Here is a 27,828-nt window from a genome sequence, read left to right as displayed (position 1 = left end):
GGATCGACTGTTTCTCATCTTTCTCTTGAAAATATCCCCTAAATTCCATATGGGGTTCAGGTCAGGCATGTTGGCTGACCAATCAAGCACCGTAATATCATGGTCCGCAAAGCACTTGGAAGTGGTTTTGGCACTGTGGGCAGGTCCTAAAGTCCTGATGGAAAAGGAAATCAGCATCTCCATAAAGCTTGTCAGCAGATGGAACATAAAGTGCTCCAAAATCTCCTGGTAGACGACTGCATTGACTTTGGACTTGATAAAACACAATGGACCAACACCAGCAGACGTCACAGCACAACAAATCATCACTGACTTCAGAAACTTCACACTGGACTTCATACATCTTGGATTCTGTGCCTCGAGTCTTCCTCCGGACTCCAGACCTCGATTTCCAAACGAAATGGAAAATTTACTTTTATCTGAAAAGAGGATTTTGGACCACTGAGCAACAGTCCAGTTCTTTTTCTCTTTAGCCCAGGTAAGACGTTGCTTCTGATGTTGTTTCAGTTCCATAAGTGGCTTGGTAGCCCTTTTCCTGAAGACGTCTGAGCGTGGTGTCTCTTGATGCTCTGACTCCAGCTTCAGTCCACTCCTTGTGTAGCTCTCACAAGTGTTTGAATTGGCTTTGCTTGACAGTATTCGCAAGCTTGCGGACATTCCTTTTGCAAGGCATCTTTAACTACCCAATTTATTCATTATAGTCAACTTAGTGCATTTAATATGCTTTGATACAGCACTGTGTGAACAGCCACCCCTTTCAGTAATGACCCTCTGTGACTTACCTTCTTTGTGGAGGGCGTCAATGATTGTCTCCTGGACCATTGCCAAGTCAGCAGTCTTCCCCAATATTGTCGTGTCAAAGAACAAGAGATACCCTGAATTTATACTGTAGGGATGGTCATTTAATGAAACTCAAAAGTAAATATTCTAATATTTTGAGATGCTAGATGTTTTACTTTCATGAGCTGTAAGCGCCAATCATCATAATTAAAACAACTTTTGAAATATTTTACTTTACACGTAATGAATCTAGAATATTTGAAAGTTCCACTTATTGAAAAGTTACAATAAAAAAAAAAAAAAACTTTTTTACGGTATTCTAATTTTTTGAGATTGCACCTGTGTGTGTGTGTATATCTAAGTACTATATATATATATATATATATATATATATATATATATATATATATATATATATATATATATATATATATATATATATATATATATAGTACTTAGATATACACACACACATTTTTTGAGATTGCACCTGTGTGTGTGTGTATATCTAAGTACTATATATATATATATATATATATATATATATATATATAGTACTTAGATATACACACACACACAGGTGCAATCTCAAAAAATTAGAATACCGTAAAAAAGTTTTTTTTTTTTTTTATTGTAACTTTTCAATAAGTGGAACTTTCAAATATTCTAGATTCATTACGTGTAAAGTAAAATATTTCAAAAGTTGTTTTAATTATGATGATTGGCGCTTACAGCTATATATATAATATAATATATATATATAATATATATATATAATGATAGCGGTGCATAAACTTTCTTAAAAGGAAAAAATACTAAATTTACTATGTATGTGTGTTACTATATATATAGTACTTAGATTTTCTTCATGAAAAGAAAAAAGTATTATTCACTCAAAATTCACAAAAGAAATGAAGAAATTGGTTACTATCCTAATGAAGAAATTGGTTACTATGCTAGGAACCAACAGCGCAGGGACTTGCTGATTTTCAGTGATTTAATTGCTGTCACTGTGAACGGAGCTTGGGACGTCATTAAACTAAACATCTAGCTGGTTAATGGGGAATTTTAAATATTTTAGTTAAATAAAGTCAAGACTTTGGGTGTAATCCATCCGGCTCGAAGGGTAACTGTCGTAAATACTTAATGGACCGAGTTCATACAAACTGTTATCAGGAGTGAACAGAATTCGCTGTGTAGAATTGACTCCTGTTTACCCAAGCTCATCAGTTATTCAGAGCTAATCAGCCTGAGATGCGAGGATCAGCAGGCAGGCAGGGTGACAGCGAGCGCGCGCGTGTGTGTGTGTGTGTGTGTGTGTGTGTGTTTGAGAGACGGAGAGAGAGAGCGAGAGAGAGAGGTGTTGCTGTGAGAACAGCCCTCCACTGCATCCCTACTGGAGCGCGCGCCACACCACGTCTCTGTCCGTCTCTGTCTCCACTGGTCTCACTTTCGCTTGTGATTCCACACAAAAGTACGCTATGGACACTCTCCGTTTGCTCCAGGTAAAATATGCCAGGATTGTGTCTGAAGTTAAATATGCTGGGCTTTTTCTGTCTGTCTATTAAGTGAGCTGTGAAATGCTTTCCTGCTTGGAGAGACGGCTGTAGCGAGTGTGTGAAATGGTTAAATGACTTGGAGGCAAACTCAGAAGTCAGCTCTCTCGTGCCAGGGTTTCATGCACGGCTTCGAGAAGTAGTGAAACACTGCATAATCCTGTTGGACGCTGCACAGCACATATTTTAGAGCTTGTTAAATTTTGTCCGTTTATTTTCTTGTCTCATTAAATTCTCAGATCCATGAGCATAGATTTGGGACACCATATGAACGGAAACATGTCCCTACCACAGTTAGAAACTACTGACTAGTTATCATTATTGCTGCTGTAATTGTATGTAATTTAAGCATTACATGTTTGTGGCATATTTTTGTGTAAATTATTTGATCTATAAATATAAATGAACAGGGACACTACTTGCTGTTACAGTTGTTAGTTGTTATTCAATGAAACTCCAGCTCTGAAGTCTCTTTCTCATTTTATTTACAATACTGTTAAAAAGTCTGGGGTCAGAATAATTGGCAGTAAATTAATTTACAATGTTACAAAATATATTTCTGTATAAAATAAATGCTGTTGTGAAAAAGTATCATGTTTTCCACAAAAATAAATATACATATACACATGTAATTTTTTTTTTTTTGTATTTTTTTTGTAATTTAAATGTTATTAAATGAAATTTTAGAGCCTTGCTGGAGGGAAAATAGCACACAAATCTGATGGTTTTATATTTATATATAATGCATGCATACACACACACACACACACACACGTCAGTTGTGGTCGCTATGAACTATGGAAATGAGATGAGTGAAGATTATTCAAATATGAGTTTTTTGGGGTGAACTGTCCCTTTATGCCTTGTTTTAAGCCGTTTTTGATTGACACATTCACTCTGGCACAAACCAGATGTTTGCTTTTAAACGTGTAAAAAGCAATTAATTTTTCAAATCATCAAAAAAAGTCTTTTTTAATGTTTTTATTTAATGTTCAAAGACAGAGGACAAATAATGATTTATATAAAAAGAACAAGTGTTCTGAACTGGCTTTTTCACCGTTTATGAAAATATTCATTTGATTTTAAAACATGCCTGTGAATGTTAAACCTAAGCCTACGCTGAGCTATTCCTGGATCGCAGTAATAAAGTGTATTTGTTGTGTCATTTTGCTGTCACATTACGAGCAATCAGAATTTAATTGGAGAAAATGAGGGCATATTTGTAAAGGTTTATAAAAGGCTTTTGTTTGCTTGAATTTCATTTTATTTGCTTGAATGAAGGATAACTAGCTGGCAGAACTTCAGAAGCTGCAAGTGATCAAGTCCACAGAGGTGCTTGGATGCTCTCCTGTTCTGATGTGGCAGAGATCACTTTGCTTTCCTGTCTTCATCCACCTTGGTTCAGTAATCAGAGCATCTATTTCTATCAGGTAGAGCCCAGGAGACCAGCAAGGCTGCCATTGATTCTCACCATTAAACCGCTGTCTTGCCTGTAGCTTGGGATCCTTATTGCTCTTATTTCCACCTAGCGTTCAGGGTCGTGGAGACTGCCCCGTTTCTGATTCTCTTTTCTAATGCTGATTTCATACTTTTCAATTATACTTTTTGGTGCATTCATCAATGCGACTGCATTGTGAGTACTAGCAGCAGCTGTGTACCACTGCAACTAGATAATGAGTCAGGACATGAAGATGCCAGCTTTACTGTTTTATTCATGTTTTTGTCGCTTTGAATTTACCACCAAACCTTGCATCCTGACGATGTATTGCAATAGAAGCAGCTGTTGAGCAGAGATGGAATCTCAAAGCCAGTTTGCAACAACAAAAAAATATGACTAGACTCTGTTAACATCAGTTAAATTAGTTTAGCAGTTCACATCCTCAAAACCGGTGTCAATTTTTCAAAATTGAGATTTGTAAATAAGCTTTCCATTGATGTATGGTTTGTTAGGATTGGACAATATTTGGCCGAGATGCAACTATTTGAAAATCTGGAATCTGAGGGTGCAAAAAATTCAAAATATTGAGAAAATCGCCTTTAAAGTTGTCGTAGCAATCCATATTACTAATCAAAAATTAAGTTTTGATTATATTTACAGTAGGAAATTTACAAAATATCTTCATGGAACAAGATCTTTACTTAATGTCCTAATGATTTTTGGCATAAAATAAAAATTAATAATTTTGACCCAAACAATGTATTTTTGGCTATTGCTACAAATATACCCCAGCGACTTAAGACTGGTTTTGTGGTCCAGGGTCACATATTACCTTTATACCCATTGTGAACTGAACATTTTTTAGTGCACCCTCACTTCAGAGAACCCCTTTCACATCAGCCAAATGATTCAAACTCTGACAACAAACAGACTCTGGTCCACGCCAGAATCTCTAGTGTGAAAGCACCCTCAAGTTTTCCTCTGCTCTTTGTCTTCCAGATGGACCCGGTCCAGAAAGCAGTAATCAACCACACATTCGGAGTCTCCATTCCTCCCAAGAAAAAGCAAGTTATTTCTTGCAATATCTGTCAGCTCCGCTTTAATTCAGATGTGAGTACAAAAAACAAACTTTTCTCTGGTTATTCGTGTGTTTATATGAGTACGTGTAAATGTTTGTCTTTGGTTTGTGCATGTGCCGCGTCTCCTACCAGTGTACCCTTTTCTCTTAAATGTGGAAAGAGAAGTGATCTTAGCCCATTCCAGTTCTGCCTGTGTAAAAGTGGCTGTTATAGTGCTGTTTCGCTCTGCATGCTGATGGCTGATTAAAACTAGCCCCAGTACAGCCGTTTAGGGTGCAAGCGGCAACGCTCTTCATTAATCATACAAAACAAGGTAAGTGCGCTAATGTATGGTGATTTTAGCAGACGTGATGCTGCCAGTTCCCTCAGCCAGCTTTTAATGAACACTTCTCAGCCATTTTCGACAAGATGCATGCTGGATCATTTGAATGGTTTCATTAAATCAATTGTTATGTTTGCTCTTTTCAGTGCTCTCTCATTCTCTTCCTTTACCTGAGTTGATTGCACCCTAAGTCATTGAGTCCATAATACACACAGCAATTCAGCACATAAACCACAGTATGCCTTAAATACATTTTTGGTGTTGTTAGTTGAATATACGAAGCCTATGTTTTTACATACAGTTGGGAATCAATGATCATTTCTTATTCAGAACCATTTCATTTTTAGTAAAAAAATGAAATGTTGTGAAAATCTAAATTATTTTCACAATGTTTCGTTTTATTAACTGTGCTTGATTCCTGGCTCATGAAAAAGCAATTGAATTGAATTGATCAATTGAAATTCAAAGCAGTTCATTAAAATTGTATGATTGTTTGACAAAGCCTTGTTTTAAAGATTTGAAAACCATTGAGCCTTGAAGATTTGTTGAATGTTATTCCGGTTCCACTTCCTGTGGGTGAAGTGAATTCTCTTCATTCTGAATTTTTCAAAACCCTGGTTGTGAGCTTGCAGTTTAAATTGAATGTGAAGGTGAAAGACTGTGAGAAAGAAGACATCAATAGATCGTAACTCATCTTTAATTTGCCTTGCCATTGCTGGTTACACATTACAGCAACATTGTAGTCAGTTTCGTGAGTTATTTATTTCAATGAAGGACTCATTTGAAGAGATTATTTTTGATGAATCATCAAAATGATTCACAATTCAGTCTAAAACCACTTTATTTATTTATTTATATTGGTAGAGAGAGAGAGAGAGAAGTGTGTATGTGTATATACACATAGTGGTGGCACAAAATTATTAGAACACTAGTATTTTTCACCATCTTAATGTTTTTAAGTCAGTTTTTTCTATCTTTTGCTGTAGTGTGTCTGTGGGAAATATCAGTTCATATACAGTTTTACACAAGTGTCTTAAACTTTTAACAGTACTGTAGCTTTGCAGGGAGGTTTCTTGAAGCATCTTCGGGATGTTGCCACAGTTCTTCTGGATTTAGTCTGTCTCAGTTTGCTCTGTTTCTTGTTTTTTGTATAGCGCTTTTTAACGATACAAATCGTTGCAAAGCAGCTCTACAGGAAATTAAGATTCCACAATATATTTATATATTGCAGAACCTTAATATATTTAACGTTATGGCAAAATTTGGTAATTCTGTATGTTGTCTGAGCGTTGGCATCCTCTGAGGTACTCTGAGGGGTTGGCATTATCTTTTCTCAGGTGTTCGGTCATCTCAGATCATTTAAGGGCTGGATCCAGACTGAAGCTTCTGTAATTCCTAGTTACCATGGGATGTGAATCCCGTGGCAGAAACGGAGAAACAAATAGAGACATAAATAGCGTAGCTGCTGTTCCATCTTAGCAAAAATGATTTGTTCAACCCAAGCTAAAGAATAATAATAATGTACATTTGATCAGATATAACTGCGGTACAAGATTATAAAATGCATTATGTGAATGCTTGGCTAAAGAGATGCGTCTTTAATCTAGATTTAAACAGAGAGAGTGTGTCTGAACCCCGAATGTTATCAGGAAGGCTATTCCAGAGTTTGGGAGCCAAATGTGAAAAATCTCTACCTCCTTTTCATTCCAGACAGACTGGATGATGACGAGATCAGATCTCTGTGTGAAGTACTGGCTGTTGTCAGACTCCTTGTGCAAACAAAGATCTCACTGGATTATTACAATTAATGGCAAAATTAATGTTTGGAAATGTAAACTGATATTTCCTACTGACACACTATAGCAAAAGATAGAAATAACTGACTTAGCCCAATTTTTTAGCTGGTCAATATACTAGTGTTCTAATAATTTTAGCCACCACTGTATATACTGTATGAATAATGTATACGTGTGTATAAGTATGGATGTGTGTGTGTGTGTGTGTGTGTGTGTGTGTGTGTGTGTGTGTATATATAGTCCAACTAACATCAATTTAGACATCACTCAGCTGCTGTTTATGATTTTTCTCACTTTTTGTAATCTATAATAGATTTTCATGCATAATGTCCCAAATAAAATGTGGCATTGTTTACTCACTGGCAGACCAGTAAAATCCCAGAGGTTGCACTAAACAGTACCGTTGTGTTTATGAGTGCGCATACTGGTGTGGGGTTCTACACAGAGTTTGCTGGCAGAGGCTTGTGTTGTGTTGTTCTCTATGGGAGAGGGGTAATTACTTACTGTACTGCCATGTTGTTCCACTCTGTCTTGGCATTGATTAAGCCATTTAATTTAAGATGAATGGCACAGGGTGGCAATAAGCCCTGGCTGACAGAGGGCTCCCACTGCGAGTGGTAATTGAGAAAAGGTTTCTCTCCGAGTGGAAAACAGACGCAGGAGCACCATTGTGCATCTGTTTTGTCTCCTCCAGGTCTTTTTCATCTTTATCATGACAAACAGGCAGGAATGCAGCTCAGGAACCCGGGGAACCCCTTTGGACTTCTGAGCAAAGACAGACGTGGTCCTGTTGTCTCAGTGGGGCGGCTGCTGGGTGTCCCAGCCGGCCTCTTGTTCCCTCCTGCGGTGCATAATTGCTTGATTGCTATAGAGTTTGAAACCGACGTTTTCCAACACAGCCAACGTGCTTCTGAATTGAAGCGACTGCTAGAGATTAACTTGTCTCAGCTTCCTGTTATCGCCCCCCCCCCCTCTCTCTCTCCCTCTCTCACTCCAAACAAGCACAATAAAGCAGAAAGTGAAATGACTGCCCTTCTTGAGATAATTTAAAACAGTTTCCTCTTGCAATCTCCCATTTGAACAATGCTTTAAAGATTAAGGGGCGTATCTGAGCTAGCGCGGGGCGAACAGAAGTGTCAACGGATGTTCCCCAGACTGCCGAGCTCTTTGATGCTAATTCTGGGTGCATGTGTTGCCACGTTGTGATCTCCACCGATAGAGCTGTCTCTCCTGCTCTCCGTGCTCCCTGGAGATGCTCATCTGCAGGCCCAGTCCAAAGCACATCTTGCTTAAGTGGATGTGATGCTCTGGTTGGCATGTCAAGACGAATCAGCCTGCGTCCCGTGTTTACCATCGTTCTCCGCGGGCCTGAAGATGCCGTGTTTGTCGAGCGCTGTGCTGTTACCATTTTATGTTCCGGGGGAACAGAGATTTGCACATGTTATACACAGGCAAACTGGCTCGGATCGGTCTCACAGCTTGCTCATGTAGATTAGCCATCACCCTCGGAAGCTACAAACTTTATCCATGGTTTTATTAAAGCTCAAACGCCTCTTCGTTTTGCCACAGTCCTGCGATGTAATTTAATCCCATATTTAGTGCACGCTCTGGACTCACTGTGTCATCCAATCCTGTTGCCAGAGGGGAAAAACATTGTGTAACCAGAGGTTGAGCACATCCTCGGCCAAGCTCTAATAAAGTTTTGAGGGAAGCAGTAGTTCCACTCAGTGCTTTTGTTTCCATAATGAGTCCAAGTGTGATGCTGTGAAGTGTCTAATGGGCATTTTAGGTGAAAATGCACCATAAACAGATGAGATAAATAGGGTGTGATATTCCTCCCTGCTCGTTCTGTGAAATATTCCCATAGTGGTGTAAAATAACAATGATATTCTGATTAGTTTGGACCTTAAAAACACTGTCTGGTACATAGATTTTTTTTTTTATATATATAAAATCATATTTATGTAGTTCTTTACATAATTTAGCATATTAGAATGTTGCTATATTATGCATATTAAAAAAAACAGTATGCTTTTAGTTGGACATTTCTGCTATTATTTCTGCAAATAACTTGTGTAATCTATTCATGTAATCTAATTTGATTACATGTAATCTATGTAATCAAATAACTTTTTTTTTTAAATAAAATGTGCGTAGTGCATGCTTGTGCAAAACATTTGAGTAGTTGCTAGACTGTTACTTTGTCATTTCTAGCGCATTCTAGGCAGTTGCCAGGTTGTTGCTTTGTAGTTGCTAGAATGTTCTAGGTGGTTGCCAAATGTTTGGTGCCAATGTATAATTTTTAATTCAAATTTAAATGTAAAATCATTGCATCCAAGCTTTCTATTCATCAAAAAATCCTGAAATTTAAAACATATCATGGTTTCCACAAAAAAAAAAAACATTAAGTTGCACAACGATATTAATCATAATAAGAAATGTTTCTTGAGCACCAAATCAGCATATTAGAATGATTCTGAAGGGTCATGTGACACTGAAGACTTGAGTAATGGATGCTGAAAATTCAGCTTTGCAACACAGGAATAAATTACATTTTAAAATATATTCAAATAGAAACCCGGTATTGAAACTGTAATAAAATTTTACTGTTATCCTTGGTGAGCATGAGGGACTTTTAAATGGTTGTGTAGCTGCTGTCACACTAAGTATTTTAACTCCACATCATCAGGCATCACGAATGTGACTTGGTGGTGGGTATCACCACTGCTGTTGGGCTAATGTGTGCAAATAGACACACTCACACGCATTACATGTTCCCCAAATCACTATAGATTAGCGCTAATTAATGGCTCAGATCGATGTGTGTAAAAGCCAAACCTTAAATGCCATTTATGTCCATTATGTTTTAAAACTTTGCCAGGCGTATAATTACAGTCTTTAACTGTTCAAACCCGCTACGCAATTTACTGACCCCGTGCAAGTTTATAGTTCAACTCCAGCCTCTGAAATGCCTCATATAAATGACCTTACCATTAATGTGTTCAGCATTTTATTTTATATGCTTTCCACGAACTAAACATGCTCCCATTTTCTTTAGAATGTATCTTTTTTTAATGCCATAATTACACTTCAGGCAGGGCCTGCAGGCAGCTGACAATTCTATAAATTGTTTTTGGTTTGATATGGTGTTTTTATTTCATATTTTAACTCAGAAATCTTGGCCCTCTGTTTAGCTGTTAAAATAAATTCTTGCAGATGTGGCCTGAATAAACTCTGTGGGAAAATTGACGCTGAATATTCAGTTTTTCACTCTACTGCCTTTTACAAATACACAGAAACGGTTTATACCGAAACCTTTTGTTTCCTGGCAGCTTTGTCTTTTTTCAGTTACATTATATTGTCTGAGTGTTTTTTTCACCTTTGCAAGGTGTGTGTTTTGAAGTTTGTGTGTTCTTTTGAAGACTGCATTAAAGAAATGAGAATAATGGCTGGAGTACGCTCTTAGGTTTCCCTTATCTCCTGTAAATGAGCTGTTTTATCTCCATTTGCGCTCCGTGTAACAGAGAAGCCCTGGCCATTTCATTTGAAGTTACCTGATCTAAAGGTGTGTGTCCTGCTGTGATGTGACATTAGGTGAAGTGGTGGCTTCCCTCCAGAGACCGACAGCCCTTATGTGAGAACATGCCAATATGGCAGATAACCAGCACATCTCATTAAAGCTTTATGGTCTCTTATACATGCTGTGTCATTACAGCCGCCACACCCCCGCAACACGTGTCTGTGTTGAACTGTTGTGTCGTTGCTTGACTCACGTTACCCAGCAGCATAAGGAGATCCTAGTCTCAAATTTCCTGTTTACACCTGGTATTAAGATGGAGGACATTGCTAAATTTAAACACACTCTTTCTTTGCACTGTAATCTGTATATTTATTTGTATTTCATATTTGAATGTTTTCCCATATTTGTATTATATGAGTGATTTCTGAAGTATCATGTGACACTGAAGATTTAGCTTTGCCATCACAGAAATGGATTACATTTTTAATTATTGTATATCTTATATGTGACCTTGGACCACAAAACCAGTCTTAAGTCGCTGGGATATATTTGTAGCAATAGCCAAAAATACATTGTATGGGTCAAAAGTATCGATTTTTATTTCATGACAAAAATCATTAGGATATTAAGTAAAGATCATGTTCCATGAAGATATTTTGTAAATTCTTACCATAAATGTATCAACTTAATTTTTGATTAGTAATATGCATTGCTAAGAACTTAATTTTGACAATTTTAAAGGCGATTTTCTCAATTCTTCTATTTTTTTCGGTCAAATTTTGACACATTAAAATGGGCTGATTCCCATACTCGTTGCCTATTTATTTATTTATTTTCAGTTATTAATATTTATTTTGCTCTGTTACTGGTCAAACTAACCTTAAGCAAACAAACTAAAATATCTGCAACATGAATCAACTGCACAAAACTAAAACATCAGACGAGCTGAATAAATATTTTATTATTACTCTTTATTATTAGTGTTTTATTACCTTAATTATATGTATGTTTGCACTGTCTGTACTTTCTGTACTGAAGTTCCTGACACCACGACAAATTCCTTGTGTGTGTGTGTGTGTGTGTGTGTGTGTGTAAACACTTGACAATAAAGCTCTTTCTGATTCTGATGAAAAGACAAATTCACTTTATGACAGCAGATGGCGCTTATTGAACAGCAATAGCAATATAGTGTTTCTACTGCTGTACACAGCTCCGCGCTTATAAACACTCATTTAATACTGTATGAATTTTACAGAGGTAAGAGGAAAAGAATATGCCATCAAAACTTTTCTGAAGACAGTTCTCCTCAGAAATACATTCATAATAACCCCCACCCCAATTCAGTATTTATGGTTTTCTTCCAGTATTTTGAGCATCTCAAACAATGAATTTGTTCTCTGGTACAGTATTTTATCTGCTATTCTCTCCTCTTCGTGTCAGTCTTCAATGCATCTTTGTAATATCATGATGATCACTACGTTTGTGTTACCAAATGGTGTCCTGTCAGGAATAACCTTCCAGCGCTGTATATGGAGCATTTTTTATTTCTGTCACACGGTGTCTACACCGGATGCGCCGCGCTGCAACAGTCTAGTAGTCTGCACTGGATGCCACAAAGCAACTATTGCAAATCATTTGAACTTTGTGTCAGTACGTCATGAATAGAATGATGCATCAGTTTTACAGTTGGGGATTTGTCATGTTGCGCAGTGTAGACAGCAAAATTATAATAGGTTCTATATTGTATCATGCCGGGCCCCTTGCGTCCGGTGTAGTAGACACGTGTCAGTTTAAATGCCGGAGATGCAGTGTTGCCAGATATTGCTACAAAAAACAAACAAAACTATCTAAAAAAAAAAATGAACCGCAATGAGTCCAAATCTTGAGTAATGGAAATAATATAAAAATATCGCTGACCCAAACCTGATTCTCCCACCTCCCACTTTATTCACTTCCTAAAATGTCAAATAGTGGAAAAAAATCCATAGACGCTTATAGAAATAGTCTCTGGCAACACGCCTGAGTCTGCGCCTAACCTGCCTTCTGTTTCCACTATACTCTCTCACACATACATATATTCTTCTCTTGCATATACATATATTCTTTAGACATACATGCATTTTCTTCTTACACACATGTATTTTTTATAATATTAAATGTATACTTTGAATACATTTGCATAAGAGCAAAATGTATAAATGTGTGCGTTTGTGTGTGTCATCATCGAATGCAAGATTCAGAATACAGAAGTAATGGATATAACTGATACGACACATTCCCTGCTTTTAATATCTGAAGAATTAATGCAACAGGACACAGCTGATCACTTAGAAAGACCTGTGAGGCAACTGCTCCAATACTTATGCTCACATCAGATAGAGGGATGAAACTCTAAAAGCGCTGAACTTATTAGCTGGTAAAATATGTATGTGTTGAAACGGCTAATAATAAAATGTGACATTCTGTAGTTTTGTCTCATATTCATCTTTTAATCATATTTGTAAATGTCTTGACTCCAATTTTGTCTGTGCTGTTCCAAAACTTTTGGAGGGCACTGTATTTAAGAAAAATGTTATGTTTATATATTAATATATTTATATATAATATAAATTATATAAATGTAATCTTTTTCAAAATATACACTGAACGTGTGTGTCTTATATACATAATAAATATACACGGTACACACACACACACACATTATATAAACAAAAACGTTTGTTTTGGATGTGATTAATCGCAATTAATCGTTGCCCAACACTAGTTATTATATCTTGTCTAAGCCCTCAGAATGCCTGCCAGATTATAGGTTTTTCCACCTTCAAAACCTCAATTTAAAACCATGCTAACAGTTGTACACAGCGATATTTCTCAGATGACTGCTCGTGATTGAATCACAGAGACAGATCTTAATACCAGGTGTGTGCAGAGCTTACATGTGAGGAGATCAGAAAAAAGCTGGGAATAGGAATGTTTCACTGCATTGAGATCTGCAGAAATTCTTGTGAACTTTGTGTAAGATTGAGGATCAGTTCCATTAATACCGGCACTAGGGTAAAATCCTTCAAATGTCTGAGCTTTCCTACTGACATTTTCTCTAGATGCCACATGCATTATATGTAAATGTATTTGCATTGCTTTGACCATTCTCTTCTGTTTCTTTAAAATGACTAAACGAATCAATAATGGAGTCGTTCAAGTACTTGCAATTCCCATTCCTATAGAAACACAGCTAATTATTTAGTCTTTTTAAAAGTAGTTATTTGGAAGATGGATTACCGGTGGGGGTTCAGATAAAGGCATGTTCTGCTAAAAGTCTTCTGATGTATTGAGCTGTAAGATGTTGTTGTTTTCTTAATGAAAATGCATATTATAAGCTAGACAAAAGCACTTTTATCTGCGCTCTGAGATAAAGAACTGAAGAGTGGAAATTGGCTCATCAGACTTTTGGCATTTTTTTCATCAAATTAAGGTTGTTATTGTGCTTAAAATGATTTTAAAGGCTGAAGTGAAGGGAAAGAGTTTGTCATAATTACTGTATGACTTCATGCATTGAGGAGTTTGCGATTAGAGGTTTTGTGGCAGGGACCTGTAGCCTCGGAAAAACAACAGCATTTGGCACTAATAATACTTGTACTGCGTAATTGGCTGAATCATTTGAAATTGTCAGGGCAAGACCAAATTTGTTGCATGCACAACTACAAGCACCTATATGTTTAAAAGTTGACCAACAGCAGCAGTAAACTATTTCATAAAACCGGACTATACACCCATCTGCAGTTGTTTGGAAAAACAGTCCTACTACAAATGAAGCTTTGTTTGAAGTGTTGCAGATGCCTTTCTTATAGGAATTTCTACACACTAGTCTGTCCTGTATTTTAACATACGAAAAAGTATACGAGACACTTTTATGAGACATATTGAAGTGGGATCAGAGCATAACACAAAAAAAGAAAACCTGTGAGAAATAGAAAAGCAAATACATTTCTGACAGTGATGCCCCATCTGAGGCCAATCTGTTTATTGCATCAGCCAGCCTGTGAAAACCACAAAGACAAAGCATGCATGCATGAGAAAATAGACTCCCTACAAGATACAAGATCAACTGTGTACTTTCATACAACAAGCTGTTACATTGTGTAGGTGTGCATGTCTTTGACAGGTTTCTTGTACAGTACATGAGCGCTGAACAGGAGGATACTCAGACAGCTGTAGGGTAATGCACTGATATTGCTGGCAGCTCAAATTTGCAAATATCAGCAGAAAGGCTTTACTGATCCTTATTGCATATGCAAGCCTTTTTTGTTTGCTCATTCGTGTCCTGCTCTTGTTGTAAAGACATTTTTGCAACATAGCTGTTAATAAAGAGTGTATGTGTCTGACTATTCACTGAGGATGTCGTATACGCTCATTGGGCCATGTTCATGAAACACGATCAGAATCAGTTTCTGTGTAAGAAGATAAATTTCATACAAAACAAACAATGAATTTGTATCAAAGTTATCTGGCAAAACATTAATGCTTAATTTTTATTAATTGTGATAATCTCTGTGTACACTTCCATTCAAAAGTTTGGGGGCTGTAAAATAAAAAATAATAATACTTTAAAATAAATTATTATAACACTAATATTCGGCAAGGATGCATTAAATAGATTAAAAGTGACAGTAAATACATTTGTAATGATTTTAAATTTATACATTTATAAATACATCACAGAAGATTTCTATTTGTATTTCTAAATGTATTATGATTTCCACATAAATATTAAGCAGAACAACTATATTTAACATTGATAATAAGAAATGATTCTTGAACACCAAAATCAGCTTAACTTACAGGGATAAGTTACATTTCAAAAATACATATGATGGAAAACTGTTTTTATTACATATAGTATAGTATTACACAATATTAATGTTTTAGCTTTTTTGCTTAAATAAATCCAGACTTGTTGAGCATAAGAGACTTCCTTCAAAAACGTAATTATTAAAAATAACAAACAAACAAACACCAAACTTTTGAATGGAAAGTCTGTTCAAATTTATTTTATTTTTTTTTATCAAATTTGATTCCAATTCCAGGTTGTTGTTTTTTTTTCTCAAATCAATGGAGCTCAATTCTAAATGTCAGTTCCAAACTTTTAACAACTGGAGTTTTACATTTATTTCTTTTTTCTTTTTCGGTGGAACACAAAAAATATATTTTGAAAAATGCCTGTGTGTTTTATTTCCTATGTTGTTTGGACCCCAGCATTCTTCAGAATATCATCTTTTGTGTTTTACAGAAGAAAGGAATGCATACAGGTTTGGAACGACATGAGGGTGAGCAAATTATGACAGAATTTTCATTTCTGATGCATCTTTGAAACATAAAGAGGTTGGTACACCCATTCTTAGTTAGAGTCAGAGAAATTTGTGCTGCTCGTGTTCCATGAATGAGGCCCTGTGATTGGTAGAACTAAGCTGGAAGACACTTGATGTTATAAAGACAGTGGGAGTGTGGATGTTTTGTTAATATTAAAATGGACGCACACACTTAGCTGGGAAGAAAGTCAATTTATAAATGTCAAGTGCACTTAATCCAGGTCACAGGAGCTGCTAACATTTGCACAGTGCAGAGAAGACAAAACACCCCGGGTCGTCACATCATTCTCTCCTGTCACCGTCTGCAGCAGCGTCCCGTGTGTCATTATGACTCTCATGCCTGTCACTTGAACAAGCAATCTGTGCTGTTGGTGTGACAGACATTACGCACCTCATTTTCGCTTGGTCTGTCTCTCTCTTTCTTCTATCTTATCATAATTCATGTTTTTCCAGCTCTGGCTCAGATGGTTCAACACACATTCACAAGATCACAAGTGAACTGCAGCCATATTGTGTTTACGACAGAAAAGAGAAAGAAAATAAACTTGACCCCTCTTTAATCACAGCACCTTTGCGACATGCTGTTAGCGGCATCCTTTGTTAGAGATTCTTTTGTCTGTCTGTTTGTGTGTTTGTTTTGATCAAATGTATATATGTATTAACTAGTGAAGTTAATATGTTTCTTTCAATAGAGGCACATCCAATACTGTTCTGAAATCACTGAGTTATTAAATCAACCTATATTCAGTCCCCCAAATATAGGTTGAATAATGGTGTGTTCAGACTGACAGCGATTGAACAGACTGTCAGCACAATACATATATAAATGCATTTCATTGGCTAACTTAAAAACCATAATTATGAAATAATGATTATATCTGACCCCGGGCCACAAAAGCAGTCATAAGTGTAAATTTTTTGAAATTGAGATGTATCCATTATATGAAAGCTGAATAACTAAGCTTTCCATTGATGTATGGTTTGTTAGGATTGGACAATATTTGGCTGAGATACAACTATTTGAAAATCTGGAATCTGAGGGTGCAAAAAAATCTAAATATTGAGAAAATCGCCTTTTAAAGTTGTCCAAATAAAGTTCATAGCAATGCATATTACTAATCAAAAATGAAGTTTTGATATATTTACGGTAAGAAATTTAACAAAATATCTTCATGGAACATGATCTTTACTTCATATCCTAATGATTTTTGGCATAAAAGAAAAATTGATAATTTTGACCCATACAGTGTATTTTTGGCTGTTGCTACAAATATATCCCAGCGACTTAAGACTGGTTTTGTGGTCCAGGGTCACATATATTATTTATTTCAGAATATTTTAACGCATATTTTATTGTTATATTGAGATATATTTCTAATAAACATTAAGTGTATATATATATACTTAATTATTTATATTTCATATTCATTGTTGTTCTGAGAACAGTCTCTGTCAGTGTGAACGGCCCTTACCAGAGAACTTTCTTCTGTGATTTAAAGCGATAGGATTTTCATTATAAATGTTTGTATTTCATTACTGAAGGACAATAATTAACACAAAGCAGTGACGTTCCTGTAATTGCTATTTAAACACCTAGAATACCCCAAACTTTGAATAATCTGCAGTAACAACATCCATGAGCGGTGCTGTCTGGCTTTTCCCAGCACTGTCAGAAATCCCTTAAACTTGCAGTTAGTGAACGTGACAGAATATCAGCGTCTGGCGAGAAAATCCATCTGCAGGTCTTTTGGGATTTTGTCACTTTTGATGTCATAAAAATGAGAAATTGAGCTCCTAATTCTTAGCAGTCAGATATTCAAAGGATCCTAATCCCTCATAAACTCTCTCTCTCTCTCCCGCTCCATCTCACTCTTAAGTTTGAAGTAGTCATTTTCCCTTTAAATCTTCACTTGGAAGTTGAACTAAAGATATGAGTAAACTCTCCATTAACGGCCTCAATGAGTGCCGCTATCGACGCCTATTTAGTTTTCTCCATTGACAATCAATTCCCTCCAAACAAACAGTATCCGGCTCTATTTCTTAGGCTCTGGAAAATTCGTTCATCTCAATCTCGTCGTTACCTTGATTGGAACAGTGCCTGCTATTGAAAGCACGTTTGAGATATGTATGTGTGTGTGATTGCAGTCCATGATGGTAGATGCTAGTGTGAGAAATGAGCCTGATTGGATGGTTCATTTGTTCTCCTTTGTAGAGCCAAGCCGAGGCGCACTACAAAGGCAGTAAACATGCCAAGAAGCTCAAAGCACAGGAGTCCACGAAAAATAAGCAGAAAAGTGCAGCCGCCCAGGACAGCGGCGCTAAGACAATCACCACCACCACCACTTCCTCCTGCACTGCAGTCACTGCCAGCTGCTCTGATCAACCAGGTTAATAGCTCCTTTTGTTCTTGCTCCACATCACCTGTCCTGTCCTCTTTCTCCACTCCAACCCTCTCTGTGTGTTTACTCCCATGCTTTTCTTCCTGCCGCTCTAACCCTGACCCCTGTTTTTGCTCCATCTATGTGCTTGTGTTTGTGTGTACTGTATGTAGTTGTATTTTTCCTCGTAAAAGCCCATTTAGGATGACCGGGGGCATCAGTCGAGCTCAAAAACATGCTCGTTGCTCGTGTGCGAGGTAAGGTGCAGCCCTTCTGCGGCTGTAATCAGCCATATGCTTTATCATGCTAACAACAGATCACTTTTCCCGCAGCGCTGTTTGCTTGTTTCATCATTACCTGCATATTGAGTTTCCCGCACATAATCTTTTTGTCTGTTTTTGTTACTTTTAAATGTTTAATTACGGAAAGCGCATACAGAATTGGAGCAGGCGGTTGGATGCATGCTGGGATGCTGTTATTTTCTTTTTTTTCCTTTCTCCCTGGCCTTTGATTTGACTGAATTAGATTTGTGTTCCATTTCAAAGAACATAATCATCTGATCTTTGCTTCACGCTGTGACCCACTCAATTTCAGGCCCTTGTGTCTGATTAAGAATCAAGACCGGGATGTACCAAGACACATGCCCTACGGGGTGCAAATCTAAGCCAGTGCATACTTTCCGAATTCGCTCGTTCTCTAGCCGGAGACAGATTTGGGTGCACCTCATTTATTAGGCAGTACTGGTCCTCATTGATATGCAGTGTCTTTGCGCAAATCAGGCCAAATGAATGTCAGCCTGATTCACAGATGGCTTATGGGTCCTCACTGTCACGCCGTCGTATTAGCATGGCGTTGAGCTCGGCCCGAGACTCAGGAAGGGGGCTGCTGTTGCCGTCTCTCCCCGAACCCTGGCAACGCACAATGCAGTCAGATCTAGTTTACATAGGAAAACTTCAAGCACTAAATCATTAAAATTGCTAGCTCCAGTGCTTTACATAAGAGCCCGCTTTATGTAATGTTTCAGAACTCTGTGTTTTGGATTATGTGCACACGGTAATTGCTCTGCTTTTCCTTTTTTTTTCCTTTTTTTTTTAAGATCCAAGATATGTTCCGCACTCACTGACTTTCTCAGAAAGGATAGAGCAAGGTCGTTTCAACATAGCGGCCACTGCTTGATCTGCATCCAAACAACAAGTGCCAGTTGTTATCTCTTTGGCTCTGTTCCAAAACCTAGGGAGCTGCCTATGTATGCTGTATTTTAAGGCATTATTGGCACATTCTTGTTCCAAAGCTGCTCTTAGCTAAATTCTAAATTGGAATTATATGCTACCAATTTGAATTGATCAAAAGTGGCATTGATATAAAACTTTCAGTGCTGATCTTTTGAATTTTCTATTCATCATAGAATCCTGTAAAAATGTATTACTGTTTCCACAAAAATATTAAGCAGCACAACTGTTTTTAACATAAATAATATAAAAAAAAATTTGAGCGTATTGGAAAATTGTTTTTGAAGGATAATAATAATAATAATAGCTTTGCCATCACAGAAAATAGTTGTGTATTTCCCAATTTTACAATTTTTACTGTATTTATTTACTGTAAATAAATGCAGTCTTGGTGAGCATAAGAAATTAAAAAAAAACATTAATTACAAAATTTTACCTACCCTAAACTTTTGAACTATAATATTTCTTCCAATTTATTAGAAGCTATATTCAAGATATGAATATTATATTATATTATATTATATTATATTATATTATATTATATATTTTAAGTTTAGGCATTCCCTGGGAATCAAACCATTTGAGCTACTGGAATAACTTATAAATATTGCTGTAATTCCACTCTAGTCAATTAAATTTAATACCAAAAACTAAGTTTAATCTAATTAAAAATGGGCTGCTTTACCCAGTATGTGACCATGGACCACAAAATCAGTCTTAAGGCTCCATTTTTTGAAAATTAGATTTATACATCCTCTGAAAGCTGAATAAATAAGCTTTCCGTTGATGTATGGTTTGTTATGATAGAACAAAATTTGGCCGAGATACAACTATTTGAAAATTTGGAATCTGAGGGTGCAAACAAAATCAAAATACTGAGAAATTTGCCTTTAAAGTTGTCCAAATGAAGTTCTTAGCAACGCATATTATTAATCAAAAATTAAGTTTTTATATATTTATGGTCGTAAATTTGCTAAATATCTTCATGGAACATGATCTTTACTTTTTTGGCATAATAGAAAAATCTATAATTTTGACCCATACAATGTATTGTTGGCTATTGCTACAAATACACCGTGCAACCTATATAACATGCTTTTAAACCCTCAAGCATTGTTTTGGTAAAATGAAGGAGAACATTTGAAGTTATAGTTGACTATTTTTAATATGCTTCTTATCCCAAATCTAAAAAAAAAAAATCCATTAAATCTCAAAAGTTACATTGTGCATATAGAGCTGAAAAATGTGTAAAAATAATTTTCAAATATTAGTGCGGTCAAATCTGCTGTAAATATTTCTTAAATATGTAGGTGAATGTGTGTATTTATATACATACACCAAACAAACACACATATTATGTAAATGCAGACTTTTATTTTGGATACGATTAATTGATTTGTATGCACTAAAAATATATTCTTATTTGAGAAGTGTTGAAATAAATAAATAAATAATAATAATTATTATTATTATTATTGTTGTTGCTATATGCATTCACTCAAGTCTAATTAAACCCTCAAGCTTTTAAAAAAAAAAATCCATTAAACCTCAGAAGTACATGTAGACTATAGACTTATATGCATCCCTCAAGTCCAATTACACCCTCAAGCTTTTATTTTGGTGAACTGGTGAAACACATTTGAGTTTCTGCTTATAATTGACTATTTTTAATATTTATTTTAATAAATATAAAACCTTGGAAGAATGTGCATATAGACTGTTTCATTACATAATTGATTACATAAAATCAATTTTCTTTCCAATTTAAATGTGTATTTTTTGACATACACATCGTTCTTGCTTCTTCACCCAAGTCATCTGACACAGAAACTAGAGCGCTTGCCTTGCAGCAAACGGCCTTATATCAAACCCTAACCCACAATACTGGAAAAAAAATAGACAGGAAGGAGTTGAAAAATGTGCCAGTGCACAATACAACATGCTGAGCCCTTCACCACTAACTGTCAGATTTGCTCTTTCCTTGTTTCTTTCTCTCTCTCTCTCTCTCTCTCTCTCTCTCATGTTCCCAGAGAAAAGCCCAGAGCCGCTGGCTGCGCTCAAAGTCCCTGCCTCCCCGCAAGCCTTTGTGCCAGCTCCCGCTGCGCCCGCGGTGGCATTAGTGCCCAGCCCTTGCAAGACGGCACCCGTGCATGCCAGCCCACCCACTGAGCCGACAGGACACGCGGCGGCCCTGAAGAACACCTCCAAACCAGCAGCGCTGCCAGCGGCCCCGTCAGAGCCCAGCGTGGAGTCCGAGGAGGAGAAAGCCAAGAAGCTCCTGTACTGTTCGCTGTGCAAAGTGGCTGTCAACTCCCTCTCACAGCTGGAGGCACACAACATAGGTGTGGCAAACATCTGCCTCTGCATCGCAGTGTCTTTACCACGCCGTTATGCGTTCTTCTTTATCATAAATGTTTCATAGAGTGACCCTCTGAGGCTCGGGAGTGTGGAAATGTACTTGCAGTTAAGACATAAATCTAACCCAGCGTAGCTTTTATGTAGCGATGTGAGGCTCATCTTTGATAATGTATAAAGAACTGGAAAATGTAGATGGGGTTCCCACGGTCATGGAAAACCTGGAGATATTGTGGAATTTTAAAAAGGCAATTTCTAAGCCTGGTAAAGTCATGGAAACTATTCAAATATTAAAAAGTCATGGATATTTATGTAGTCGGTATGCATTTCTTCTAGTTATGCTCAGGTTTAAAATATTTCATCTGCAAGAAATTGCCTTAGAAACATTCTCCAGACACACTGGGAGGAATATACTCAGATGCGTGGGCTGCAGTCAGACTAGTATTAATACATTTATATTTTTCATGCTTTTGATGACATTCACTGTATGTCTTGATATTTGCATATTTAAAAGCCTTTTTTTCAAACCGAAGAGCTAGTATTTTAATCAAGCATCCATTTTTGGCAAGAAAAAAATTGCACGTAAAATACAATAAAAATATAGTTAAATATTTTTTCACTGTGAACATTAAGAAGAATTTTAGAAGAATTATATACATGACACTAATAAACTGCAGTCATTGAATAACATTGAATCAGTGACACAAAAGTCTGTCATTGAAACATACACTACAGTTCAAAAGTTTGGGGTCAATATTTATTGTTTTTGAAAGTCTCTCCTGCTCGCCAACGGTGCATGTATTTGATCAAAAATACAGAAAAACAGCAATATCACTTAAACGCAGTTTGAACTGATTCATGGAAATGAATTAAACTTGGCAACACTAATGCCTTTGTTGTCATTTGGAGACTTGGCATCTCTTAATATTCTCATACTCGCAAAAAAGAAGCACATAATTAGTCTAATGGGTCTTTAGTAAACACAATAGCCAAATAAAATGCAAATTAAACCATAATATTGATATTATACCCACAACAAAATCACTATGTACTTTTCCATTCCACAACCTTGTAAAAGCTGTAAAAATAAGCACGTCAGCGAGTAAACGCAAGCTCTCGGCTGACATAATTCAAATATCCAGTGTTACAAATCCACATCTAACAGCCAAAGCCTTGCAGTTTGCATTGAATAAACAGATTTGTTTCTGTGAAGCCAGAGAAAACATCTTACTTTGTCTGTTTCATCAGGTTCAAAGCACAAAACCATGCTGGAGGCGCGAAATGGAGCTGGTCCCATTAAAGCGTACCCCAGACCCGGGTCCAAACTCAAAGTTCAGGCCACACAACTGAACAAAGGCTCAGGCTTACAGAACAAGACGTTTCATTGTGAAATCTGTGATGTCCACGTCAACTCCGAAATCCAGCTTAAGCAGGTATTCAGTTCAGTTTGCATGCGTCTTGCATTTGTCATGATCATTATTTATGCAGTTGACAACAAACGTAACGCGTACGGCGATGAATAATGAAAGCGCCATAAATAGTAATGTGATTCTGTGGCTTGATCTTACTAAATTTGCAAGCTGTATTTCCTGTTATGCAGTTTAGGCTTTGAAAATTCGGTTCGGTGTTAAGTTTGGTCACAAATGTGTTTCAGTTGCTTTACAATGGTAATGAATTCTGTTTTCTTCGCAGCATATCTCCAGTAGGCGGCATAAGGACAGAGTGGCAGGCAAACCCACCAAACCCAAATACAGCCCTTACAACAAGCAGCAGCGGAGCTCCGGCTCTCTGGCAGTAATGCATTATTTATGCTCTTCATAATCAAGCGCTTTCGTCAAGTGTTACTCGCATCTCAAGTGTCAGGGCTGTGAGGAGATTGTTGCACACTTTCTAGGCTGAAAAATGCCTTTTTGGGATGCTAATGCTTCACAAGGGCTTAATCCCCGCTTGTTATTTTTCAAATTATATGCAAAATATTTTTGAAACAACTTACTGGTTGTAGAACAGATGGCCCTTCGCTAAGCTCCACCTACCTTGCTTACTGTTGCTAGCTCAGATGCGCTTCAGAATGTCACATATGAATGAATTTCTCTGTTTGCCATATTTGTGAATTATTTATATAAATCCTATTTGAAACTATCCAAACTATCCATAGACTTCCACTAGAAAACTTTACACATGACAACAACAATTGTTGTTGTTTTTATCAGCAAAGTATTAAAATATGTAAAATTATGATGGTTGATTATTAACACTAATAATTATAATAGCATTAATACAAATATTTTGATAATTATAATTAAATGTTAATTATAACACTAAAAAATAACAATAATTCATATTTTGTAGAGTATTAATATTATGATCATATTATATTATATTATTATAATTAATGATGATGAATAACATTAAAATATTTACTATTATACTTCTATTACTAAAACACAATTTATTAAAGTAATAGTAATAATGTTATCAATAATTGCAATTTTTGTTGTATTATTATTATTATTATTATTATTATTATTATTATTATTATTATTATGGTAAAATAATTAATAGTTATAATATTTATAGTGATAATGATTATTATTGTTGTTGTCTTATTATTATTATTATTATTATTATTATTATTATTAGTAATTATTATCATTATTGCTGCTGTTGTTGTTGTTTCTATCAGCAAAGTATTGAACCTGGTAAAATTATGATGATTATTAATAGTAATAATTATAATAACATTAATAAAAAAACATTTTTGTAAAGTATTAAAATGTTAATTGTAACACAAATATCAATAATAACAATAATTCATATTTGTTGAGTATTGAATTATTGATGATGATGATGATGATGATTAGCAGTAAACTAAAAATATTTCCTATTATACTTCTATTACTAAAATGCTATTTATTAACATAATAGTAATTATATTATTAATAATTGCTATTTTTGGTAGTTGTTGTTATAGTAAATAAAAATAATTGTATTTATAGTTATAATATTTATGATGAATATTATTATTATTATTATTATTATTATTATATTGTCTAATTATATTATTATCAGTAAATAAAAATATGTATTAATAATAATAATTATTATTATTATTGTAGCAACAATAATAAAATAATCATTATTTGTAAACTAGTAAACTAATAATGTTATTATTTGCACAAATCTGTCATCTATATTATAAAATAGAATCACTGTCTCAGTATTTAATTACACCTCAGGCTTTTGTGGTTTATTATGCGCACTAGGCCATAAAATCAATTTCCTTTCGATTAATTGTGCAGCCCTAATTTCGTTATTGACATAGACACTGTTCTTCCTCCTCCTCCAAAGTGATTGAGTGATTTTTCTCTTTCCTCCAGGCCAAACTCGCCCTGCAGAACGACTTGGTGAAGCCCATTTCACCGGCTTTCCTCCCCACACCCTTCTCCCCCACCACAGTCTCATCCATCTCCCTCCACCCTCGCCCCAACACCTCCATCTTTCAGACAGCCTCGCTTCCGCACTCCTTTCTCCGCGCCGCTCCGGGACCCATCCGACCCACCACGGGCTCCATCTTGTTTGCGCCTTACTGAGCGAGCGGCCACATCGGAGCGGACGTTTCTTGAACTATGGCTGTATGCTTGAAACAATGGTGTATTTATTAACTTTGTCCTCAACTGTCCTCACCGTCACAAAACCCAGGAAGGATGTCGTCTTTGTGAGGGCTTTTGCATTTGAAACACTAAAAATAAACAAGAAAAAAAGTGTTGAACTGCTTCCTGAAAGACTTGAATTATCATGGTCTTCCTTTTCAACTCAACCAACCAACCAACCAATCAACTCCAGACAAGCACATGTCTTGAAACACTGTCAGAGACAATCCCAAATCTTACCGTAGGACAGTACGTGTTCAGTCAACGGCTTGATGTTGTCAGGGAGCCTGTGATGCAGTTTTTGGCCTGTGTGCTGTCTTGTATCGTGTAGTCAATAAGCTCAATCACCAGTACTTCAGTGGCGCCCATTCTTTCCCTTTCAACAGGAAACACAGCATTTCTCTTCTCCACATGTGTTCGGGTTCCTCTTTTCGTCATAAAAGTAGATTCTACCTGTTTTCATCACGAAACAAACTCTCTTTTGTGTATTAGGAAAACCATGGGCCTTTCATCTCTCGGTGATATCCTTATTTGTCACGAGACTGTACTCTTCTGCAGCTCTCTGATGATGCAATAATGTACAGATCGTTAAATATTGATATTCGCCATAGTGTAATTAATGTTTACCTAAAAGGTTGCAATACTAGTTGTATTTTATGAGCTGAAGGAGGCACTAAGAGAAATAGGTACGATATTTGGTACATTATTTTTAGAGATCAAGAGAGAACAATTTCCATTCACTGAGAATTCTTTATTTGGCTGTGGAATTTCATCGTCCATAGTATAAATGTATGTATGTATGAGAGTCTGTACATAAAAATACTACATTTTCAATAAAATAATATATTTAAATGATTTCTTCATGAATTTATACTGTATATTACTTTTCAGGAATCGTTATTGCTCATTCTTAAATGTTTAGTGAATTGATGAATCGTCTTATTTATTTTCAGATGCTTTTTTAATTGTTGTTTCTACTGTAATGTTTTCTTTGAGTTCATTTATTTGTGCAGGATATTTGTTTGATGAATTTTATTAAAACCAGTTAAGTGTTGTGTAATTTGATTATTCAATTTAATGTGTTTTCCCCCATAGTCCTTAGTCTTTTCATGTGCATTCATCTCCTTGATGAATGACTCATTCTAATCTTGTTTGCTAATATAAATAACAAGATCATATCTCAGTTCCCTGTTTTTTTTGCACAATACAATTAATGGAAATGTAGTCAACTATATATATATAAATAATATCAGTCATTGTTCAAATAAGTAAAAGCTAGCAAGGGAAGGAGAGAAAGATAGAAGGAAAGATTAAGGTGTTTTTTTTTTTTTTTTTAAGTTTAGGATGAAGTCGAGTAGTGCCGAAAGAGATGAGTTTTCAGTTGTTGCTTGAAGATTGACAGGGATCCAGCATTCCGGATAGGGGTGGGAAGATTATTCCACCAGCCAGGACTGGTGAACGAGAATGTTCTGGAGAGTGATTTTGAGCCTCTCTGTGATGGTACCACAAAGCGTCGCTCACTAGCAGATCTCAAACTTCTGGAGGGGATGTAGATTCGTAATAGTGAGTGGAAGTAGGGGGGTGCTGAGCCTGTGGTCGTTCTGTATGCAAGCATCAGTGTCTTGAACTTGATGCGAGCTGCCACTGATAGCCAGTGCAAGGAGATGAAGAGAGGTGTAACATGGGCTCTTTTGGGCTCGGTGAAGATCAGTCGTGCCGCTGCATTCTGAATCATTTGTAGAGGTTTGATTGTGTTTGATGGCAGTCCAGCCAGAAGAGCATTGCAGTAGTCCAGCCTGGAAATGACAAGGGCCTGGACAAGAAGTTGTGCAGCATGCTCTGTCAGAAAGGGCCTGATCTTTCCAATGTTGTGTAGTGCAAACCTGCAGGATCGAGCAGTCTTTGCAATGTGCTCTTTGAAGGTCAACTGGTCATCAACGATTGCACCAATATTTCTGACCGAAGTTGATGGGGCAATCATTGATGAGCCTAACTGAATCGTGAAGTCATGCTGTAGAGTCGGAGTGCCAGGGAAGATGAGAAGCTCCGTCTTTGCCAGGTTGAGCTGTAGGTGATATTCTTTCATCCATGCCGAGATGTCCGCCAGGCAGCCTGAGATCCGTGCAGCTACCGTTGGGTCATCTGGTTGAAAAGAGAGATAGAGCTGTGTGTCATCGGCGTAGCAGTGATAGGAGAAGCCATGTGCATGTATGATGGGACCCAGTGATGTAGTGTATGTGGAGAAGAGGAGGGGTCCAAGAACCGATCCCTGAGGAACTCCAGTGACCAGTTGATGTGGTTTGGATACCTCCCCTCCCCAGGCCACCCTGAAAGACCTACCGGTGAGATAGGATTCAAA

The 27,828-nt window shown here is 36.5% G+C and overlaps 1 protein-coding gene across 2 annotated transcripts in view; it reads left to right on the top strand.

The window, feature by feature from the left end:
* Nucleotides 1-26,533, top strand: part of znf385b (zinc finger protein 385B) — a 124,517-nt gene extending 97,984 nt beyond the window's left edge. The window contains exons 3-8 of one of the 2 annotated variants that reach the window (XM_079426937.1): nucleotides 4,774-4,884; nucleotides 18,070-18,244; nucleotides 21,495-21,806; nucleotides 23,068-23,252; nucleotides 23,512-23,613; nucleotides 25,197-26,533. In XM_079426937.1, coding sequence (XP_079283063.1) covers nucleotides 4,774-4,884; nucleotides 18,070-18,244; nucleotides 21,495-21,806; nucleotides 23,068-23,252; nucleotides 23,512-23,613; nucleotides 25,197-25,409 — 1,098 coding nt within the window. In that variant the 3' untranslated portion in view covers nucleotides 25,410-26,533. The remainder of the gene's footprint in view (nucleotides 1-4,773; nucleotides 4,885-18,069; nucleotides 18,245-21,494; nucleotides 21,807-23,067; nucleotides 23,253-23,511; nucleotides 23,614-25,196) is intronic. The other variant, XM_079426936.1, reaches the window with a different exon arrangement.
* The last annotated feature ends 1,295 nt before the right edge of the window (nucleotides 26,534-27,828 follow it).

This window comes from Barbus barbus (assembly GCF_936440315.1).
Source record: "Barbus barbus genome assembly, chromosome: 10".
NCBI lineage: Eukaryota > Metazoa > Chordata > Actinopteri > Cypriniformes > Cyprinidae > Barbus > Barbus barbus.
The sequence above is the reverse complement of the archived record's forward strand: the minus strand, read 5'-3'. Positions and strand labels throughout refer to the sequence as shown.